At 41.4% G+C, this 23,903-nt stretch overlaps 1 protein-coding gene across 18 annotated transcripts in view; it reads left to right on the forward strand.

The window, feature by feature from the left end:
• The window catches only part of DLG2 (discs large MAGUK scaffold protein 2), a 1,871,010-nt gene that overhangs the window by 1,655,964 nt on the left and 191,143 nt on the right, over positions 1-23,903 (forward strand). The window contains exon 1 of one of the 18 annotated variants that reach the window (XM_073215943.1): positions 3,953-4,108. The exons of the other annotated variants lie outside the window; for them this stretch is intronic. Within the exon in view, the coding sequence (XP_073072044.1) occupies positions 4,072-4,108 (37 nt within the window). The 5' untranslated portion in view covers positions 3,953-4,071. Of the gene's footprint in view, positions 1-3,952; positions 4,109-23,903 lie in introns of those variants that run through there. 18 annotated transcript variants of the gene reach the window in all.

The raw sequence follows: 23,903 nt of genomic DNA on the forward strand, positions 1-23,903 counted from the left end.
CACTGGTGTTTCTTTTTCTGGAAGGTTTGGGGTGTCCCACATAGAGGTTATTGTTTGATGTTATGTTTTTGGAAAACTCTACTTACCTTTGTTGTCAACTCATTAATTGTCACTTAAGTGCAACATCAAACTTCTGTCTAATAAGATCTTCTTTCCTGTAAGGCTTGGATCTGAATGGAAGTTATTCAGCATTAAACTTTGCATTTAGGGTCATTTACTGAATAACGTTTATGGCATTGAGTGAATAAAGCTAGGGCAAATCATCAGGAGAATTCAAGCCTTCCAACTTGGCCTGCTAAGCAGTTGACCTGCAAGAAATATGCACTTTGCAGATTTGCACACCTCTCTCCTGGATGTTAGAAGGCATAAACCATAACCTACCACTGTCTAATAAAATTATTTATTCAGAGATCTCTGCCAAGGAAGCTGCCTACCTGGACATTACAGTATTACCACATTGTGGAAGTCAAGAACAAAAGCCAGAGCAGCAATGTTTGGCCAACTTTTATACCTGGGTAAGTTTACTGTGTAGTACTATTCTGCCATCACTGATAGATAGACTCCAAAGTCCCTGTTTAGTTCAGTTTGGAGTTAGTTCAAGTGGAAGAACCCAGGAACTGAAGCTGTTTCGTGGAGGAGGAGCCTGTGATTCAGGCTGAAGCCAAGGGTGTTGTCCTTATGACATAGGCATTACTGAAAGTAAGTTGGAGATGGCTCCTTGTCCCCAAGCTCTCATGTGTCCAGGGCTTTGCACTGAGTCTTCCGTGATTCATTAAAACCACCATCAGAAATGCTATGTTGGGTCATACGTGTGGTAGCTTCAACCAAACAAGGGTCCAAAACACTACAGGATGAGGCGAGAAATGCTAGAATCAGTAAGAGGTATGTGGCAGGTGCTGGGGGAACAGCAGGAGGTCATTAACCCTGAGAAGTACAGAGGGTCACTAGAGACAGCAGTGTTTGAGTGTGTTTTAGAAGAATGAATATAGTAAGCAGACAATTAGGAAGAAAGAACTGTCTGTGCAAAGTCACCAGGTTCTCCAGGAAGAAGACAGAGAGGAGAGAGGCTATCAGGAGGGCTGTAATGTATTCCACTAAGGCCACGGGCTTTATGCTGTAATTGGGAGTCAGCAAAAGATTTTAACAGAGAGACGGCATCAGCGGACCATTTTAGAAAGAGTTCTCTGACTGCTGGTATGGCTAATGCCTGGAGGGAAGAAGAGATTACAGGGAGAGAACCAGTTTGTCAGATGCAAAAACTAAATGTATATGATTTGACTAAAATGGCTCACCTGAGGTGGGCTCTGAACCAAGTTTCTAGACTCCCTAGTCTTAAACTTTAAATCAAATCCCAAATCTGATAGTCTTGCACCTTCTATCCCCGACCCTTTATTCTATTTTGCCTGGAAGATTCTAGAATTGGAGAGACTTTTGAGTAGAAGAGGAAGCTGGGAGCTTTGGAAAAGCCCCAAAGAAATCTTGAAAGTTTCTGGGGAAGAAGTGGCAGGCAGTAGAGGGGCAAAGAGAAGCAACTGACAGTGAGCATTACAGGCCTGCAGATGTCAACATTTGCATCACTTCCAGTACAAAGCCATCCTGTTATACTGGTTTCCCTAGAAATGTCATGCCTGCACACCACATTTGCCTCAGGAAGCAGGGAGTGGAAGGTGGGGAGGGCCAGGTGGTAATGGTTGCAAATGGCAATTACAGTGGCCTGTGCCTAGAATAGGCCCTGGGTCCCTCGGTCTGTTCAGAAGGTCTTGTGCAGCTTACTACTCAACATTACACTCCAAATGTGTCCCCAGGTGATCTCAACCATGGAATTAGTAGATTTATTGATCATGCTGGGTAAGATTATCTATGCAGAAGCTATGAAAATAAGCCTGTTCAGTTTAAAAGTGGAATCTCAACCTCAATGAGCAGAGGAAATAGGGAGTCTTGATCCCTGCAAACCAGAACTTCTCTATTATAAATAGAATAGGAACATTTTGCAATGGTGGGAAGGTCATTTTTTTGCAATTATATTCTGTCCATGTTGGTGTTCAGGAAGAAGCAAAGCATCTGTGTTAGACAAGACAGACATTTGCAGCCAGGAAGAGGGGCTCACTACTGTCTGCTTCTATGAGCCAAAAGGAGCAATAGTCTCAGGATGCCTGGAGAAAGAGAGGATTCTTGATGAAAACTCATCAATGCATTGTTTTCTTTTAAGGCAGATGTGATATCTCCCAGGGTCTGCAGTAACTGACTTGCTCTAGCAATCAACTCCTATTTGTAGCTGACTGACTTGGAAATGGGAGTCAAATAATTGTGTTTAACAAGGACATGAGCTGTAATTGCACAGCCCTCCTTCTTCTGTGGGTTTCATTGATTATCTGTTTTCCTGCCTAGACTCTAAGCTCCTGCCTCAGAGACTCATCCAGTGTCACTGTGCTCCCTGGTCACCTAGAACAGTCATTGGCAGACTCAATACCTAATTGTAAAATAAATGATCAAAGTTCTGCTTTCAAAGAAAAATCATTTATTCATTTGAATCCTTTCCCTAATGTTTTTGTGTGCGGAGAGAGAGAAATCCATACAGGAAAATGCACTCCCGCACCCCTAGGTGTGGTTTAAACAGCCCTTGTGTGGTTTATGACCCAGCCTAAAACCTCTGAGATTCCCATAGCTTTCAAGACCATCAAGGTGGTCAGTCATTCTGTCAAAACCAGTCAGAAGCGTTAGTGATAATCCCATTTTCCCCCTCAAAACTACTTTGAACACTTTTTAAATCTTCAAGCAATTGAGCAGATTCATTCCACTAGTTGTGTTTTCCTAGTGCTTCTGATGAACACATTCCTATCTGATTTTTTTAAGTAAAACATTTATACTGAATAACTCTCCATCTTAGGTGAGCTTGATTGATGCACCAAAATTAAATAAATTCACCTATTTGAGTTTAAAAAATACCAGGATTTTTCTAGCCCATGCACTTTAAGTTTGATCAACAAAATAACAGGGAGAAAGAGTAGGTGGTTACCATGGTGACCACAACATCTTATTAGTGTAGCAACAGATAGGGCAGGAAAATAGCGCCATACTAAACTGAATTGCCATCATGATCAGTAGCTGAGAAAGGAAATTTAAGTGTCTGGGCTCCACTTAGGCAACATGAATAGCAATATCTGTATGTTAGTTTATATTCATATGCTATACAGAACAAAATAAAAAAGAATTGCAGAATATGTGAAAACTAAGAGTCCTTAAGTATATTTGAAAATGCCTTTAGATGGAATAAAAACTATCTTGATTTTCAAATTTTAGCAATCCATCCTGAAATATCAAGGAAAGCTTTTAAACAACAAGGTCTTGATGTTGACATTAGGAGATCTCCTAATGCAAAAAAGGAAAAGAGGGTTGATTTCTGAGATTGGAGGGACCTAGTTTCCTGACCTGGTGTTGCCACACAGAAGGTGACATTAGAAGGTCTGCTTCCCTAACCAGCCCTTTTTAAATACTCTTTCCACCCAAAGCTGATTTAAGCAGGCACTTCTTGAGGGATGCCACCAGATTCCAACCTGCCAGCTGAAGAATTAACTCTACCACATGAATTACTTTGTTTATTCTCTTCTATATTTTAAAAGGAAGATACAGCTGAGCACTTTAATCTCAAACGCCAGAGGCTAGCTGGCCAGTGGGATGGGATTTGGGGGCAGGAAGTCTCGCAGGCTCCCCTCAGTAGGCTTCCCAGGCGGGCTGTAGCCCCTCCGCCTTCCAGGGCCACAGCTTTTTTAACTGAGAAGAGAAAGAGAAAGGTGAGTGCAACAGTCAACACCTGGAAAGAGATTCTTTCCTGCTTTTAAAAGGGTGGAAGGGAGAGAGCGATCCCACCTTTTAAACCGGCCCCTTGTGTTGCAAAGCATCTCAAACTAGCTCACCTACCAGCCCAGCAAGGTGGCCCCACCTACTCCACTCCTGAGAGGCTTTGGCCACAAGTCAAGAGCTTCAGGAGTGTGTGCTGGCAGGAGGAGTGTATACACCGTACAGTTCAGCCAGGAGGAGAGCAGAGCCGAACTTGGGAAGCAGCTTCCTGCTATGCTGAAGACCTCTGGAAACTGGCTGAGGAGCCGTGGTGAGAATCATGCTGCTTTTCTCAGACCCATTTCTCTTGACAGACCAGGGGGGAATTGTGGGTGCTGAAATGAAAGAACAGCAGGGTCAGTCTCCTCCCTTCCCTCCCTACAACAGCAGTGCCTGCCATTTCTTAGCACCCACTGCTTGCAGACATCTTCAGGGTGCTCTGTTTTGATGTCCATGACTAGCTATGTTCAGAGGGGAAAATGGTGAATTTTCTTCTTCTTCCACCTCGGCACAGCCCTAAACCACATGAGTACCTGAGTTTCATTCACCACTGGCCTCTTCACAGTAAGTCTGTCTCATGTGAGCTGCTAGACTTTTGATACTGAATATCACAGAGGTTTTAGGAAGGCAAAATTCTTGCTCCTGACTTAAATGGGTTCCAGAAATACCAGGATCCACACTTGATTTCAGGTGAGATATTTACATATGCAAATTCTTTTCAAATAGTCAGAGCCTGTGGAGGGAGAGCATAGTTCTGATGCTAGGAGACAGGCTTATGTGTCTGAAAACCAATAGACTTATGGGTTGAATCCTGCTATGCAACTATAGGCTATGCAAACTTGGGAAACTACTGAACTCTGTGCCTTCCATTTTCTCATCTGTAAAATGGGGATTATCTTATTTACTTAGTAAGGTTGCTTAAAAATTAGTAGTTGTATATGGAGAAAGCTGAACTCTAAGGTCCTCTAGGGGACAGGGACCATGGTTACCTTATTTTGGGTCATATGGTTAAGTATCCAGAAAAAGTAATTTATTAACCATCTTAGCTCAGTAGTTAAGAATGTCAGCTCAAATCATTCTGCTTGACTTCAAATCCCAGCTCATGATTAGCTTAGGTCAGCTGCATAACATAAGTCTGCTTCCATATCTGTCAAATGCTAATAGTAGCAGTAATTATTTCATGGATCTCTAAAGAGATAATGCTTCATAATAAAGCCCTCTCAGCATCATGCCTAGCACACAGTAAATACTCAGTAAATGCAGGCTGTTGTTGCTATGAAGCAAGAATCTGTGGAGCTTGACAGTTGGACTCCCTAGACCAAATTTACCTTATTTTTTTTTCAGTTCAGAGATTGAGTAAGATGAATGCTAGGAAGTCTTCCACCTCTTAATAGCTGTGTTGCTAGGTGCATCCACATGCATATCACATAGCTCCACATCTTCCTTGGTGAGGGACATAAATTAAAATTTCAAACATATTTTATGAGAAAAACAACCCAACATAAAATACATTTTGGACTTTAAAAATCACAGCCAGTGCATTAAACCAGATGTATCATTTCATAGTCTCCCGTGAGCTGATTTCATTAAGAACAGATCTGTTCACAGCCCCAGATGCTGCTTTGCATGGCTTCGTGGCTTTGGGGACCTAGAGATTTGCATCAAAACATTTTCACTGGTTTTCAGAAACTTTGTGCCCACCACTTGACTGAGAGTGGCACTTGTTAGCATTTCCAGTTTCTGTATTATTTTTCAGAAGGAAACTTAACCTGTATCTCTGCATTCTGATGGCAGTTAAGATGGAGCTGGCCTTACAAGTAAGCTTGTTGGCAACCAGTTTAAAAACCAGCCCAGAGACACTCCCACCCCTGCCTGTGGGGTGAGACAATAGACTTGCTGGGTTGGGAGATTTGCGTGGCCCTGGGACTTGGAGCTCTGTCTAGTCAATACTTCATTGCTGCTTTATTCTCTCCACAACCCCCTGCACCAAATTGGCTTCCCATAATCCCTCTAAATCCCTTGTGGGTGTTCCCCACTAGGCTAGTACCCGTATTAAATGCAGAACAATTAAACCCAAGTTTTTATAATTAATTTAGTTGCTGCAAGACCACCAAGAGGATAGAGACCGTTTTCTGAGGCCTTAAACATACGCAGACCTTGCTCTGCAGGACAGTGCGAGAGACCACAGAAATGACATCTTAACAGTCCTTCCAAGAAACTACCCCTTGCCTGTGACCTTTCAAAATTCTTGTCAAAACATTTAAAACTCTCTTTTGGTTGGTTATAAATATAAGGAAAATGAAAAAAAAACAGTAAAATGGACGTTTGTTTAGCACACTACTGTTTTAAATATTAGAAACATTGAGAATTAAAGTGTTTTATTTCTTTGCAGAAAAGAGGAGTTTGAGCAGCGCTTGCCTTTTTCTTCTTGTTGGTCATATAACATGATACTAAGCAAGGATCTTTTCTAGGCCTTGGCAAAAGGTCATACTTTCCAAGTCTGGATCAGCTTTCAGACTTGTATCCTCTGCCCTTTTAATGTTCTGAGATATCTCTGAGAGTTGCTTTACTGTGAAGTTTTTTGCCAGTGTTACTTCATCCGGGACATCATCCTTTTCATCCCTACCACCTTCCTCACTATGTTTATCAGTTTGCCTTTACTAAACTCCCCTGGCTGCCTATCTGGCTCAAAGGGTGGTAGTGGGAACGATCTGGGCTCAGCTGTGTCTTCCATCACTCTAGTATCCCTTGGAATGTCACCGCACTGTCACTTTTTTGTTTCTGTGCTGCATTTTTTCTTTGTTGTAAAATTCCCTCTGAATTATCCATTTTTGTAATATGTCATGTGGGTTTGTCATTGGGAGACCAGGATGAAAATAATGTGCTTTGCAGTCTGTGAACTGGTAACAGGTGTGCTGTGACTCATTCCTGAAGAAGTGACATGTTACTGATTATGATGTACATGGTTATTACACAGTGATTTTGTAGCTACTAGCGAGTTAATATACTGTGGTAACAAATTTCAGTGGCGTTGTTACGGAACTGGCGTTACTTAATTAAGTCATAGTAATGGAAATTCATGCATATTGGCACCATGCAAATCAAACACTGCCCATAGTTAGTGGCTCAATAATCAGTGTCTGTTGAATGAATGAATGGATTCACTCACCCTGATTTAGTTTTGCAGTGTCAGAGCCCTTATAACCTTACAACAACTATTCTCCTTCTCTTCCTTCCTGTTGCTTGTATCCAAACTAGGGTAAAGGTATGTCTGCTACTGTCTGCTAACAGCTGGCTTTTTGAACAAGTCATTGAACTCTGAGGTTCATTTCTCATGTGCTAAAGACCCAGCTACATTTTAATTATCAAAATTCTCCCTGAGTGTCCAGCTTCACTTCTAAAAGGAACTAATCTGATCAACAGATTCACACATGAAATGCTAACAGGACTCTCGGGCTCCCAGGGTAGTTTTGTTGCCAGACGGCCATGTCTGGGGAGGTCTCTCCGTATGCACCAGGCAAAACCTCAGCCTGGATGGGGGAGGGCTTTTGACTCTGATGGGGGAAAAAGATCACCATCAGGTCCAACAAGTGCCAGCAAGAAAGGAATTCATTAAAGCAAGAGCAGTAGCAAATATCTGCAGCTGTGTGGGCAGTAGGGTGCAAGGAAGAACAGAGGGAAAAAAGGAAAGTCCACGGAACTCCTGCTTGGCAAAGGGCAAAGCTCTTGCCAACTCCTAAACCCAGAGTCACCTTGTGTCCAGGGCCTTCTTGATCAGCATGAGACAGAAATGATATCCCCACCACCCCAGAATTTGGGGGAGCCATAGAGCACTGGGTGGAGTGAGTGTATGTTCTGAGAACTTCCCAAAGCAAGGAAAGGAGACTCTTTGGGCAGGCTGTTAACCAACATGATCGATCTGCTGCAGTTCCATCCGGGCCCCCCAGGTGATGGGGAACGTGCAAGCCCCTCCCTACTCCCAGGGTCCCACAGCCACTTCCCTACTGGTCTGAAAGAGGGAGAGAAAAAAAGGATTGTGTTTAAGACTAGAAAACTGAAACAGCAAAGCGACAAAGACACATGCCACCAGAGGTGATGTCAATGCGTTCTCATCTTTATCATGAAAGAGTTCAAACAAGTGCAGCAGCTTGCACAGAAAGAAAGTTTATTTGGTAAAACAGTACACACTCAGATGGGAGTGTGGTGACCTCAGAGAGGAGGTGTGCCTAAGGGCTTAGGTTTTTATGGGGGCTTTTGAATAGGGGTTGTTATAAGGCATGATGTATACAGGTGATTAACAATTCCTTTGAAGTTGCATCTTAACAATAGGGTTATTTAGGTGTCTATATAGATGGGGATTTTCACATTCTTTACCCACTTATGTTCATTTATACTCTGGAGGTTTGTTCTCTTGTCCTGGTTACAATGTTACTTGATTAAAGCAACTGGGAGAAGAGGAAGGAAGCAACAGCATATAGATTAAGTTATAGAATAAACTAGGCCTTTTTCACAAGCTATGCAGATTTTCCAATGACATGACCCTTGTCCCATTTCCCTGCTCTATCTCAGTTTTGGTTTCTTCCCCGGAAAAAAAAGAGGGATCAGCATTTGGCAGAGGAGGCTTCTTCAATGCCGCCTTTGCTAGAAGTGCTCAGACGCTGTGGGCAGCCGGAGAGAGGGGTCTTGTTTGCAGAACTTTTCCGGCCCTCTTCTCTCACTGTTCTAATAGCCAGTAACTTTTTTAAAAAGTGGAGGAGTTCTAGGGGAGGAACTGGAAGATAAACCTGAATTTTATTTATCCTTTGATCACGAGGAGTTTATATTCCATGATGGGCTGTGAATCCTGGAACGGGCCATGACTGTGCTAGCAGTAACAGAGTGGTGGCTTTGTCTGGTGTTGAGGTTCTGCGTTGGATCTTGGTGAGGTCCAAGGTTGGTGAGCTTTCCCATGTTCTTTAGGCTCTCAGAAACTCATTCCTCCATCAGCAGAAAGTATTCATTTTCTCCCAGGTTTTTGAGGTCTTGAGAAAGATAAGGAATACACTGCATTTAGAATACTATCTTTGTAGAGTAAGAGCTTGGGAAACAGAAACGATTTCAGTTACTGAGACATAATCCAGAGGGATGTCATTCTTTTCACAAAGATTGTCTTTTCCAAAGGGTGCAGAGTTCTGGCTGCAGAGTCAGAGTGTACTATACAGCTGGAACTTGCCTGAAGTTACCCAGCCCACGTGTGGGGGACCAAAGCTGAGACCTGTGTTTTCTCCTGCCTCCCTATTGACTGTCATTTGGTAATTGAGAATCTACATTGTGTGTATTCTTCCTTCGTAGAGTCAGCCCCTAAGTTCTTTGGGAACACCTACTCTGGTGTGATCAGAAGCATTTTCAAAGCTTTCATGAACAAGACACCCAAGACACATTGTGGCAGAGCCCTGCTTACTCCCTCGCTAACAGTGCCACCTCCCCCGGGATGACCAGCTTGCCCCAGGGGCGTCCCCATCTGGTTACCATGTGTGCCCATAACCGTATGCACACAACTGGAGACTTCTTGAGAAAAGCACTGGGTAAGATTCTCTGTTTTACTTGAAGGCTGACTGGGCTGTGGTTCTCAGTTCTGGCTCTATGGGGCACATAGGAAGTGTAGGGATTCTGATTTAGCAGGTCTGGAGGGAGCCGGGGTACCTGCGTTGTAACAGTGCCGCACAGGTGAGGTGCAGGCAGAGCTGAGAACCACTGCTCTAGTGCCTATAGGTGCTGGAGTCCAAGAACAAAACTAGTCCTGGCTGTGCTTGTCTGGATTTGAATGTGACCTTCACTTGCCCAGAGACTGTCCTGGCCTGAGAGGTGCAGGCCGGCCTTACATGTTAGAACCTGGTTCCTGCTAATTCTTTTTTCCCCAGGGCAACATTTCCTCAGTATTGTCCCCAGAGAGCAGCCTCACTCATCTTCACTGAACTTTTTATAACAGCCGCCTTATTGGCCTTCTTGACTTACCCTCCTCTCTGAACCTTTCAGGCCACTCTGTCCTTTGCCAACAAAGTCATCTGCTAAACCAAGAAGTCCTTTGTCACTCCCGCCATAGTCCAGCCTCAGAGAACTGTGCTTGTTTCCAACATGGGAGATGTCTTAATGCCTGCATGTGCATATTTCCCTGCCAAAAAACACCCTTCCTCCCAATTACTTAGCAACAGTGTTACTTTCCTAAATAACAAAATATTTCTTTACTTGAAAAGGTAATCTTTGTTAGATGTTGTGCAAAGTGTTTTCCATATGCCTGACAAACTCTTAATGACCTGAAAAGACCAGTTCTGAGAGCTGCTCTCTCTACCCTCCCTAGCCAAAGGCAGAGTGAATGGCCCTCTCCCTTGGGCCCTTAGGGCACTAGCAAAGAACTGCATGCGATTGCACTGGAATTGGCTATTTATGATCTATCTGTCCTTCCAAGGGTGTATGCTGCATAGGTCTTTGTAATCCCTTGAGCGGAAGGGGCCACCAGCTATCATGGGCCAAGGAGGGATGGGGGTGGGGACTGGGCTTTAGGGCAAATCATCTTAATTCTAAAGAAACACCTAGATGCAGATAATCATTGGACAGTGGATCGGTGGCCCTATTAGTGTCATCATTTGTAAGTCATTTGGTCACAGAAAAGTTGTGTCCCAAAGGTTCTGCCTTTACACATGGTAGTGTGACATTGCACTTGACTCCAGAAGCACTCCAGACCAAAGTCAGCAAGACTACCGGACTTTCTGCACTTGGCAGACTAGACCTCCCACTACAACTGCCACATTACTGGGTTCACTGTGCTAATTAGCCAGGAAGGGTTGGATTTCATTGCATCGTCTATTTGTGGGCATTACACCAATGAACCCATGAAAGGCGGCCAAACAGGACCATGCATTTTTTTGTGGGGTGTTTTTTTCTTTTTTTTGGCCTTGTGTTTTTATAGACAGACACTGTAATCAGCTGTCATGATAGCTATAATCAATTAGTTTATGGTCTGTTTTTATCCATCTGAACTAATTGAATAGTTACTTTTAATTTTTGTTTTCCCTCTCTGCTCATTGCTGTTACTGTTGAACCACGAGACTAAGCCCCTACAAACCCATCAGTTGCTCCTCTCTCTCTCTAGCTGCCTCCTTCAAGATGTAGTGGTAACCCGTTAATCTCCAGGGAGATTTTCACCTGCCTTAATATCAAGGATTTACCTTATTTGAAAAATATATTTAACTGGTTCCTCTATGGTTAAACTCATTAGATGAGCTGTTTAAACTTAAAGTTGCAGAGAACTGCTTTTATTCAGTTTGTACTGGTGTCAGTGTTACTGGAGCCAGCTCTGCAAATCATGTCCTTCCTGTTGCATTCAAAGGAAACATTTAAGACTTTTTAATCTTGAAAGGGACCCTGCCCTTCCTTGAAAAGATAGGAGCTCCATTTCACTGAAGAGCGTGAAACAGTGTCACAGTAGTGGAACTGAGAGAAGTGGTACCAGAAAGTATATATTTCTTTTGAAGCTGAGATTTTTCTTCAATACATCACAAGACAGAGAGGCTTCCCTGACTGTAAGTCTAAGAACATGGTTAGCGGAGAACTTTTAAGAATTGGGCAGACATTTCAGCATGTAATTTTTGCGTGCCTACACAGTTCCAGATCCTAAGCTGGGACAAAAGAAAGTAAGGCCTAGCTCCTACCTGTGAGGAGCTTAAAGTCTAGTAGAAAAAGAAAGATTTGTAAAAAGCCAAACACATTAAAACATTAAAGATGGTGAGAGACAAGTCTCTAAGATGGCAAAGGGGGAGAAAAGGGATTAGAACAAAGAAACACCCCTTTGCCAAAACCTGTTATGTGCTCAAAAGGAAACCCCAAAAGGAGCCCTCTGCCTTCAGGTTTCTATCTGCAAAATGGGTGTAATCCATGCCTGTGGCCTCATTCTTTCTGGAATGCATTTTGAAGAGCAACTGGAAAGGTTTTGAACAGTTTGCACACCCTCAAGGATACATATTATATAAACTACATGTTAAAAATATAGTACATTAAGGCAATGCCCATTTAACTCAATTAAATTTTCTCACCAACTCCCTATAAAACTTACTGAGGGACCTTGACATTCTTGTAGAAATGAGAAACTGAGCAGCTGGTATGAATTCCACTGATTAGGTGGAAAATGTGAGGGTAAGTGACCTGGCCATGGACCCCAGGACTCACCACCATGGCTGCTAGCATCCTTACCATCAGTTTTAATGACCCTGCTCCCCTGACTTCTTGTCTCTGTGGTAGGACTCTGACTATAGATTTATTGATGCTTAGTTTTCTTCTGCAAGGAATTTAAATTAAAAACAAAAACAGAACAAACAAACAAGCAGAAAACTGTGCTTCCACCTTTGGAGAAAGGATTCTTTTCATGGAGTTTTAAAATATATTGAGCAGATCTTTATTGAACACCTGCTATGTTCTGGGCATGACACCAGGCACTGGAAGACAGATCAGACATGGTCTCCATGCTCAGAGAGCTCAGAATCCAATTACCGGACAGTCACAATGCAATGTAACCAAAGCTATGGGGATCTTTTAGGCTGCCGAGTTCCCTCAGCTTGACAAGATGATCGGAGAAGGCTCCCTGGAGAAATAAATGTCAAAGCAGGGATATGAAAGTCTGAGAAATTAGCCCTGAAGAGTGGCAGAGAGGAAGAACATTAAGTAGAAAGTAGGACAGCAAGAAGGCACTCTTAGCCTGTTCTAGGAAGTGAAAGTAGTTCAACAGGCTGGGGCTCAGACCAGTGTCTGGGGGAGCCAGGAGGGCTTAGATCACAGAAGGATCTTTATGCCCAGCTGGAGTTTGAGCTTCATTCAAGGCAGTGGGGCCCATGAAATGATTTTAAACAGGAAAGCAAGAGAATCAGTAATTGCCATTAGAAAAAAATCACTTGTCTCTGCCCTGAGCAGAATGGATGAGCAGGACAATCATTAAGAAGATGGGGACGAGGGTCATCCAAGGGGAAGAGAGGCCAGATGTAGGTCTCAGCTGGTTGCTCTCTACCCTCCTCTGTGGGGAAGACTGTGAGGATTAAACCCATAGACATCCCCAGGCTTTTCGAATACAAGCAGTCCCTTTTTAACTACCTGAGAGTGGTTATACTTTTACGTTTTGTTGACAGAGATAATACTTAATGATACAATGATATGTTGAATTAAATGTAAACTAATATTTGATTAGTCACAGTGTAAACTATGTGCATTTAACATATAGCAGGACATATATATAGAAGACATTATTGATTCAGTCTGTGGAGTTTGGTGCCTGGTAGATTTGAAGATTCTTTGCCAAACCCCAAGATTTCCCAAGTTTTTATTCCTCAGACTTGGACTCCAAGCCAAGTGAGATTTAGAATTGTAGTTATCAGTAGTTACTATGTTAACTAACCCTTTTCAAATGGTTGATAGCTATTCTTTGTGGGGTTTACTGTATCCAGTAGCTTTATAAGTACTACCTCATCTTGCAGATAAGGAAACACGTGTAGAGTATTTAGTACCAAGGTTTGGCTTCTGACTGACATTACTTCAGTATCACCTGCTTGAATGGATTGAATCTTTGACTTCCAGTTTTACTACTTACCAACAATGTGATCTGGGGAAAATTACTTGATCTCTAGTAATATCAGTTTCCTTATCCATGACATCGGTGTAATGCTACCACATCGAGTTAGATCACTATTAAAACAGATAACGACTGTTAAAAACCTTGATGACTTTCCATAAATTGTCTTCCCATCGTGCCTTCTTTTCCTCTTACTCCTTCTTTGTCTTCTTTTCTCCTCCTTTCCTCTGCATCTGTCTACATTTTAGCCTTTGTTGTCTTCCTTAACTTTCCTTACCCTTATTTCTCCTCTTTTTCTTAATCTACATTTTATTAAACTGGTATTTCTCTAGAGATTGTATGGTTGCATTTGAGTTTCCTGTTCTTAAACAGCAAACAACTATTGATTTTTTTTTGTCAAATTGCTTAGAAATCAAGCTCTGTGTATGTGACCCTTACTAGAAAGACACTTCTGATCCACACATCATTGACCCAATAGTATATAATTTTAGGTCCACTTTGGCAACTTTACCTACTCCACACTCTTTTGATACTCTAGAGAAGAACATCCACCCAGTGCCAACTTAAAAGACATCTGTGTTCCTAGCCAATGTGCTCTTCATCCCTACACCTTCTCAAATTGTCTGGCAAGCACTGTGTGCCCCTCAGGAAATAGTGGTGTCAGGTGGCCTGGGGATGGCAAGCAGTTGCTCAGCCAAGTACAGAATTACAAAAGGTTCAATTGCCACAGCGCAGTAGTGCAGAGAGAGGTTTCTAAAGCATTCCTTGGAATTTATCCATCTCTTAATTTTTTACTCATTATCCATTGCATATTAAAGTTTACAATAAAGGCCTAATGAATGAAGCTGGGATAATATGTCTTCTGAAAATACAGTCCTTTTGCCAAGTTACCAAACAGCCACACCCTCTGGCCTGGCTTTCATGGCTGCCCATGATCTGGTTTCCATCATCATTTCATTCTTCTTCCTGTGGCTCGTGGCAGGGCATAAACCCCACATTTAAGTATTTTCTTCAGCCTTCTCCTGAAAAATACTTCCACATGCCAGTCTCCCGGTGTTCCTGAGACTGTTGTTTCTCCATTTGGGGAATCCCTCTTTTATGCAAACCTCACCCATTCTTTGAATCTCAGGTGAAGTTCTACTTTTCTGACCATTCCAAGTTCAAGCGACCTTCTGAATTTCTCTAGTGAGGTAGTGTGACTTAAAGGGCAAATTTAAGGATCTAGAGCTGAAATGCCTAGGTTTGAATAATCCTACCCTAAAAAAGTGAGTGGTCATTTTACTGTCTTTGGACAATTTTCTTGTAAGAAAATAGATAAGATCTTCAAGGTTGTTAAAACGATTAAAGCGGAAAATCCATGCAAAAGCATTGTATAACTAGTACGAGAATCTTGCCTAGCATATTTATTGTTCCCTTTTTATATGGTTATTTAGTTTGTAAAACATATTTAGTAAACACTAAATTCCTAAAAGTAAGAATTTGTACATTCTGTATCAAAGCTACTCAAATGTTAATGTGCATATGAATTACCTGAGGATCCTGTCAAAATACAGATTCTGATTCCATAACTCTGGGTTGGAACTTGAGCTTCTGTTTCTAAAAGCTCCCAGGTAAACTGCTACTGCTTGTCCCTGGACCATACCTTGACTAGCAAGGCTGTCTGTAACCCAATTGCAAGGGCAGACAATGGAAACACCTGTGCTCTTAGCTTGCCCTCTCTGGAAGGAGTCTAGACGTGGTATTTGCACAATGACCTTCTCAATGAACAATTGTATTTTTCTGTTTGTAACTTTCTTCACAACTGCAAAAGCTGGGTAGCTTGTGACTTATCTTGGTCACACATAGATATTAGTCAGCCTGGAGTGTCAAATGCAATTACTTCAGAATAAATATAAAATTCACCAGGAAACCTGCAGGGCCCCCACAGGGTAAACTTCAGCTATACTGAGGAGGCTGATACATGACGACAGTGGAATGACTCACTGGACGTCAAGGCACAGACAGACGTCATCTCTTCACCTAGGAAGACCTTCTTTTGCAACAGATGATGCCACAAAGGTGTGTAAATGAATGGAAACACTGGGAGGCTGGGTATCTGACAAACCGCTAGCTGTGCAGAGCCTCTCCTGACAGTCACAGTGTCTATAGACTCTCTCCCACGTGATCTTCCCTTTAGACCGTTTATCAGTGACTTTTGATGAAGTGTCATCTTCTTTACCTAGTTCCCCATGTGTGCACAAGACAGGAGAAAATGTGCATCTGATTTTGAATTGCAGACTTTGCCCAGTTTAATAAGGAGAGTTGGTGTGGGAAGTGACTATTAAGGCCTCGGTTTTATAGTCAGTCCTGCTCAAGCTCTGGTTCTGATTGGGGGGGTGGGGACTAAAGTATGTTACCTAATTTAAGCCTTGGGTTTTGCATTTGTCAAAAGGAGCTGTTCAAATAAATGGGATAGTTTGTGCTAAATGTTTAGCGGTCCCTGGCATAGTTAGTGCTCCATATATGTTAGTTGTATTTATTTTATTAACAATGGTCATTGGCATATTAATGTTATAACCCTTTTTATTATTGTATTACATTTTAAGAGTTATTTTTAATTGTGGTAAAAACACATAAAATCACATTTACCAATCTAGCCACTTTTAAGTGTACAGTTCAGTAATGTTACATATATTCACATTGGTGTGTATCAGAGCACTAGATCTTTTTCATCTTGCAACCCAGAAAGTCTGTACCCACTAAATTCTATACCCGCAGCCCATTACATTTTAGTTTTATTTTTGAAGTATACTTATATGAACCCACTCCACATGCCCTCAACCTCCTGTCCCTGCTAGAAAAACACATAGGGTTTGAAGTCAGAAAATTTAGATACAAGACAAAGCCTTGAATTGCACTAATTACATGAATGTCCTTATTCCAATTACATTATGTCATCCATATCTGGAAATAGGTATGGATCATCTCTACTGTCTGTTATTATTAATCTCTGTTTACCCACTTCAGTACCTAAAAATCATCTGTCTCAGTACTTGACACATTATACTGAGATTATCTCTCTATATGTCCTCCCCTTGAGTGGATGGGGAGGACCTTCTAGGCTGCGGTTAGGTGTTAATTCACACCTGATTTTGCATGTGTTAAATAGAGCCATTCAGGCCAGTGCATTCACTTTACAGTCCTCTCAGTTTTCTTGCAGGTGCTCCAAGAGCCCCACTGTCATTGTGTCACATTTTCCTTTGTTTATCACCCTTCTCTAGAACTCTTGGCAAATGCCCACCACAACCATGTTTGGTGAGGGGGAACAGACCAATCCAGTAGAGAATGGACAGCAATCAGATAAAGTTAGGAGTTTGGAAAAAGAAAGCCTAGTCTGATTCTTTTTAAGATGGTATTTCTCCTTTCAATGACTACCTAGTTATACCTAGAACTTTCTTTCTCTTGCTTTTTCCGCCAAGTGTCTGGAGAGGTCAAGGGCCATCTCGTTACCTTCCAAATGATTTGGGGGGAAATAGCTTCCAGGTCCAACAACTAGGCTCCTGAGGATCTGTACTGACAGTTCATTTAGAGAGTCAAGGTTCACCTTCTGAAGCAGAAGCCAAGGCAGTTATGCAACCTGAAGTTCTCTATTAAAAACAAAACCTGCAGATGCTCAGAAAGCTAAATTAAATTCCTGGCTTGCAGTTCAACCACCAAGCATCATGGGCAGTCTCAAGAATATGCCTGACACCAGGGTGGGAACTGTAATAACTGCCTAATGAAACACCATATTCATCTTCCAGCCAGTGTGATTAAAGGTCTGCCCAGAGTAGCTGACCAGAAAGCACACTCTGAAATTGAGCTGAACTTTACAATGTGGTTTGTTGCTTAATGAGCAATCTTGTTAAAAAAATCATTTTGCAGAATTTGATCATTTGCACTTCTGATTTGAGAAAAAAAAATTTCTCTTCTCAGGAAGACTCTTTCTTGATGAAGGATTATATGACCTAGCTTAAGAGGGAGGGCCTAATTAAATGAATATTATTGGCAGTCACCCCAGGACTCATGCTTATCTTTTACCTTTAAGAGAAGAAGGGAATTGGCAGTGATTCAGTGCATGCCACACACCAGGCACTCTGCCTATGTCTTTCCAATAAATCATCAGTTGAAGTCAGAGAAGTGGGCACCAGCAACCTCATATTAGAAATTATGAAAAACAGACTCAGAGACAGTAAATGATTGGTCCAACATCACTCAACTTGTATGTGGAAGAGTCGGGATGCAAACCAAGCCTTCCTATCATGATTCAAAGAGAGTGTCCACTCTTCCTACACCACCTTGAGCATTGAACTTCAACCACCCAATTTTCTCCATCAGAATCTGTGGTCTGCATCCCATCAATAATGTCTCTGAAATAGATCCCTAAGTCTCTAGAATTTAAACTCAAATTATAATTAACTATTTTTAACTAAGAAAGAACTTAAAGAAAATATGCAATTCTGTATTAAAAACAAGACAGGAAATATTGCAAAGTAAACATCTTGACCATAAAACACAAGTGACATTGAATTTGGGATAGATATGTAAGGCCAAATATTGAAACAAATTCGTATTTTGTCTTGACAATGAATCCCAAATTCCTGGCCTTGCTGCAGAACTGTTTGTCCTTTTGTTTATAGTCAGATCTTGGGATACTGGTCCTTTCTCCCTGCCAGATATTAGTTAGTGACCTATAATGCATTACTCATTTTCATTGTGTGGGCTGATGTTTCTTGCCAAAGGCAAATGGGCCTCATTACTTTATTTAACATTCAACAAATATTTGTTGAGCACCAGCTATGTGCTAGATATTGTCTATCTACTAGGTATTTTGTGTGCCACAGGGGACTCCCCAAATGTTGTTGGATCTAGTTTAGGAACTCCAAGTAGAGTATAAATGCCGACAGCATAGAATTTCCAATAATAATAATAGCTAATATTTATTGCATGTGTTCCATGTGTCAGGCTCTAATGATGAATGCTTTTGTATATATCTCATATAATCTTCAGAGCAATCTTTTGATGAAAATTCAATAAATATTAGACCTTTTTACAGATGAGGAAACTATTCTAGAAAGATTATTACATAATATGCTCCAGGTCGTATAGCTAGTAAGCATCAAAGGTGGGGCTTTAACCCAGGCCCATCCGACAGAAAGTCTATATTCTTAACCATGATGTGTTCTGCCTTCTGGAAAATTCCATTCCAGTAGGGTCAACAAATGTGTGCTGGATGCTAGGATGTAAAGGTAAATAAGACATGGTTTCTGCTCTCAAGAAGCACTCGTCTATCGTGGGAACAGACACCCAGTAAGCACCGTGCCTTGTTTTATTTTATACACTGGTACCTACTGGACATAAAATGTGAGGGCACCATGTCTGCTTTCAGGGAACTTACACTCTGGTCAAAGACAGATACAGAAACAGGAACTCTGAAGGGCAAGTAATTCCTCCTTCTGCTTCCTCATTTTGGATTTGTTTGGGTGCTCCAGGGTCCTATGAGGTGGTATTATACGTGGGCTCTATGCACAGTCCTTCAGCCTCCCCTGCTATCCACCATTCACTGATGACCTCAGGCAGACCATTTAGCTTCTTGAAACCTGTTTCATTGAATTTAGAAGAAGAGGTGAAAGTATAATCTTCACGGAGTTTATTTTGAGGGTTAAGTGATAGAATGTATGCAAAGTGTGTATAGTTGCTCAGTAAGTGATAGTTATGTTGTTATAACCATGCCCTGGTATGGCTCAGAGGAGGCTTATAAGTGGTGCCATCTCCATGCTCAGCCTCACATCTTTTCTGCTCAACTAACTCAAGATATTGCTGCAGCCACCAGCTTCGTGCAGGTGTACCCCAACACTACCTTGCCTCAGCTGCCACAACTGTCTGCATTCTGCCCAGGAGTCTGCTCACCCCTCTGGCATGCAAACAGCTGGGAGTGCAAGGGAGCTGACACCCCTTGTGGCAACTCTTGACAGGCAGAGGTCTAGAGGCAGAGGGGAACTGGATAGAGGATAAAGGCTCCCCTCCTCATTTCTTGGAGAGAGAGTTCTGAATTGCATTATAGAGGCTCCTTAGAAGGTCCTGGAGGCATTGAGCCCCAGTTGCCCACAAGAGCAAACAGCCCTGACACATCCTTGCATTGCCTTTCCCTCCTTCCCTGTCCATTCTCCCAGGTTCCTCCCTCCTCCTCCGTGGGATCACTACTCAAAGTGAACTATCACATGCAAGCCTTTGAATCAGGCTCTACCTTCCTGGGGGATTGTGAACGTGGGCATGGGGAGGGAGGGAGAATGGGAGAGTGAGAGTGAGGGGGTCCAGACTAGGATCTGGGTCATGTAGATCATTGTCACCTCATCTATTTGGATCCCCTCTGTAGGTCCTGCAGTCACTCCTTTCATACACCGTGCAGAAGGAATGCCCTATCCCCAGTCCCCTTTGCAGACACCTCTGTATCCCTGGCACCTACAATAATACCTGACAGGAATAAAAGCTTAATAAAAATGGTTAATGAATGAATTTTAAGTGAAGAAAATTTTGTTCATTTGTACAGCCATCTTCCTTTGCCTTTCCAGCATCACATCTAGTTTCCCATGTAAAATAAGCCTTCACAGCCTTTTGGGTCTGTGTGGTTTTTTCATGCAGAGGAGTCATGCAAGGAGATCTGTGAGCCTTTTCATGATGTACTTTCAAAAGTAATAATGGAAGTTGGTACGAATTCTGAATGTTTCTACTTAATGTAATTGATGAAATTTTTTTCCTAGATTTACATAGTATTTTTAAAATATTAGTACAGAAGGTAAACTAGATTTGGAGTCCGAGAGTCTGAAGTTTAGTTTGTTTGACCTACTATTTGAGTGACTTTAAGGTAAGGTCACTTTTTTCCTGCTGAGTTGTGGCTTTTAATAATTTTTTTATTGTAACAGCATTATGTGTTTATTATTAAAACTTTGGAAGACAAAGAAGCATAAAAAAGATGAAAGAATGGATAAAAGAAATTATCCATAATTTCTACTACCCAAAGGCAACCTTGTTTGAAATTTTGGCTTATTTTATTTCAAACCTGCTTCTGTGCATGAAATATATAGGACAGGTTATACTACATGGTATCCTTCCTGTCCTGGTTCATTTCAGCCACATTACAGATAGGCATTTAATGATGTTATTCAGTATGTTACAAACATTGTGCTTAATGTCAGCAAAATTTTTCCTGATTTCAAGATGCATTCTTTTCCACACCTCCCCTGGCCATCAGAGTTTTACATAGAAAATTAAATATTCTAAAAGAATATTTTATTGGGGTTTTCTAGTTAGAAAATAAATAAGAAAGAAAGGAAAAAAACAGACAATAATACCTACTGATTTTGTTGTAGGTCATTGCAATTTTTTTCTACATTCTATGAAGTTGGAATCATGCTGTATATAGGAGTTGATAACCTCATTTTTCATTTAACAAGGTTTTGTGGGCATTTCTTTGTGTCTTTTTTTTTAAGTGAATCTTAAAGATATCTAGGGATCTATTATGTGGATATGACATGTTGGTTTAGCCAATTTGACATTAAACTTGTAGATGGTTTCTGATTTTTTTTTCACTACTAGAAGTAGTATTCATAATGAGTAGTAGGTTAGTTTTTTATGTGGGATGATGTGGTAACCTTTATAGCTCTCCAAAGCTTTTCCCAATAGTTGGCATGGAAAAGACAGATTTGGAAAGTAAAAAAGAATTTTGCAAAGATTTTCAAGTGTATTATTCCATTAATGCTTGGCATTAGATATTACAATTCAAGTATCTAGCTTAATAGACACCATTTTTTTCTTGGTCACTATCTTTTTTTAATCAGTGAATCTACAAGATCAGATTATGAGATCTCTGTGATGTGTAAAGAGAGATTCTCTTTATGTTCCATCACAAGTGACTATTATAAACACATTTGTAGGCTGTAGAGGTAATGTGCTTTTACTAAAGATACTGGGTTAAAAGGCAAGAGCATGTGGTTTTCCTAGGGCTGTATGGGAGTTGAGTCCTGTCTGTGAAAGGCTGTTACAGCATAGATGTAACATGGAGGACAATGTGCTTTCCCCACTGGGAGCTGTATTGATGCACCATCATATTATCATTTATAGTGCCTTTGGGAAGAACAGTTCCTCACTAACAGAGTGCCTTTGCTCTCTTTCCATCACATCCTTTCCTGAATACATGTTCATGGAGTACAGAAAAATTGCTTATATTTAGTAAACCTCATCTGTTAACTCTTCTTTCTGCACCAGCTCTAGAGACCTGAAGTAACTTGAAAACTTCTAAAAGGAAATGCTTCTGTTCACCTTTATTGGTCTTTGCAGCTCAGCCTAACTAAAGGAAGTTTCCAGTGGATGGAGGAAGAGAGGATGAGATCAAAGTGTCTACAACCTCAGTGCAACACACAGGAATTAGAGCTTTCACTGGGTCCTGCCCCGCTGAAGTGTGGCACAGTTTAGAAATGCAAGTTGGCCTGGCCTCCTCCAACTCCATCCACACTTGGCATCCTTCTGCCCTAACGAAGACTCAGATTTCTCTCTTCAAAGGTTGCTGTCCAAATTGCCTAATTTACTTTTTCAGGCAGTAATGCTAGCCAGTGTTTGCAGAGCTGTGTCAGGCTTGGTAGTAGATACTTGTTATCAATTATTCCACTCCATTAAATAGATTGAATTCTACCTCTATATAAATAAAGAAATCTCTTTATAAATAAAGAAATATAGATAAATGAGATTCACAAAGGTAAAAAAAAAAGCCAAGCTCACACCATGTTAAGTAGCAGAAAACATTTGAAATGATATGTGCTTGGATCCCCTCCTTTTCACAACAGCCCCTTTTTAACAAATATTTAATCAACACTGACACTATTACTTTTGTACTGAACTGAAGTACATATTTAAGAGAAGATTTATAAGCAAAATAAAACTGGGGGTTAGGGGAATTTACTGACATAACCTTATCCCAAGCCAACACTGGATTTGCAAAAAAGGGTAAGCTCCTGGGGCAAGATTAGGCCAGACACCTGTTCAGCAGATACTTCTAAGGCTGGCAAAGGTAGCACAAAATTATCTTACCGTCATAATAGTATGGAGAACTCATGAGACAATCCCCTGGCAGGGCTATACTGAATGTCTCTCAGCTTCTAATTAAAGAGGGTGAGCTGTCAAGTGCACCAAATCACAGGAAGGTTTTTGTATACTCGCCCTATGTGATGGGGATGGCCCTCCCTGGCCTTACCTCTCGGTCTGGCATTTTCATTCCCTAGGATCTGTTCCCAGCCTTCTTCTTGGCCCTCCCTACCAGAGTGTATGCACTTCCTGTTGCTTTTGTCCTAAATGCCTGCATGTACACATGTTTGAAGCCCTACATCAAGCTTCAGCTCCCCCAAGAAGCCCTCCGCATCCTCGCCTTCCCCTGCCCCTGCTTTCAGCCTCCGTATGCCTGCCACTGACTTCTATTATTCTAACCCCAACGCCATATTGTCTTCTTTTGTTTTGGGTACAGGGACTGTGTCTTATTCTTCTTGGATTTCCTTTGCCTAACCCAAAGCTGACCTGAAATGATCCCTAATCTATGATGGTTTAGTGGATGCATAAATGAAAAGATAGATGATAATGATAAGAGCTAACAATTACTGAACATCTACTATATTCCTAGCACTGTGCTAAGCATCTTAAGTATGTTATCTCTTTTGATCCCTATAAAATCCCTATAATGTAGGGGTTTTATTTATCCCTATTTCATTGATGGGAAAACTAAAGTTGAGGGAGGTTAAGTAACTTGCCTAACGTCACTCAAGCTAATGATTGATAGAATTAGGATTTGTGCTCAAATCTGTCTACTTTCTGAGCTGGAATTCTCAGCCACCATAGCTGACAATACGGCAGCTGCACAAGGGGTGCCTCATGTCCCTCTCCCAGACCCCTGCCTCTTGCTCCTTTTATAGAACCTACTTAAAGGAAGCAGCTAACAAATAAGACATTGTGTTGTGTACTCTTTTCCCAACAAGTGCCTAAAATGGTACTTTTCTGTGTCCCAAAGTCTATGTGTTTTAATCCTACAGGAACTAGATTTAGTCTTTATTTTGTCTGCTGCTTAGGCATAACCCTAAGTAAAACAGGGAATATGAGAATAATTGTTTGGGCTACCTGAATACTCATGATTCAATATAATTCCTTACCTTTTGTATCTGATTATTAAATCTTTTTCAGTGCAAATGGAGCAAAAAAAAAAGTAGATTATTCATTTTGTGATGGTGAAAGGGTTCTATTCAGAGTCAGTGTCTTATTTTTATTATTCTCCTTCCACTATGGCATTTTGATGAATCCCCTGAGAGGTACACTTTAAGGACATTGTCACTTTCTCAGCAACGCAGTGAAAGAAAGTAGCATTTCATGGCATCTGTTCATCTTTCCTCACGGTTTGGGTGGAGGCATTATGCCCATT

Source organism: Manis javanica, chromosome 11, assembly GCF_040802235.1.
Source record: "Manis javanica isolate MJ-LG chromosome 11, MJ_LKY, whole genome shotgun sequence".
Classification (NCBI taxonomy): domain Eukaryota; kingdom Metazoa; phylum Chordata; class Mammalia; order Pholidota; family Manidae; genus Manis; species Manis javanica.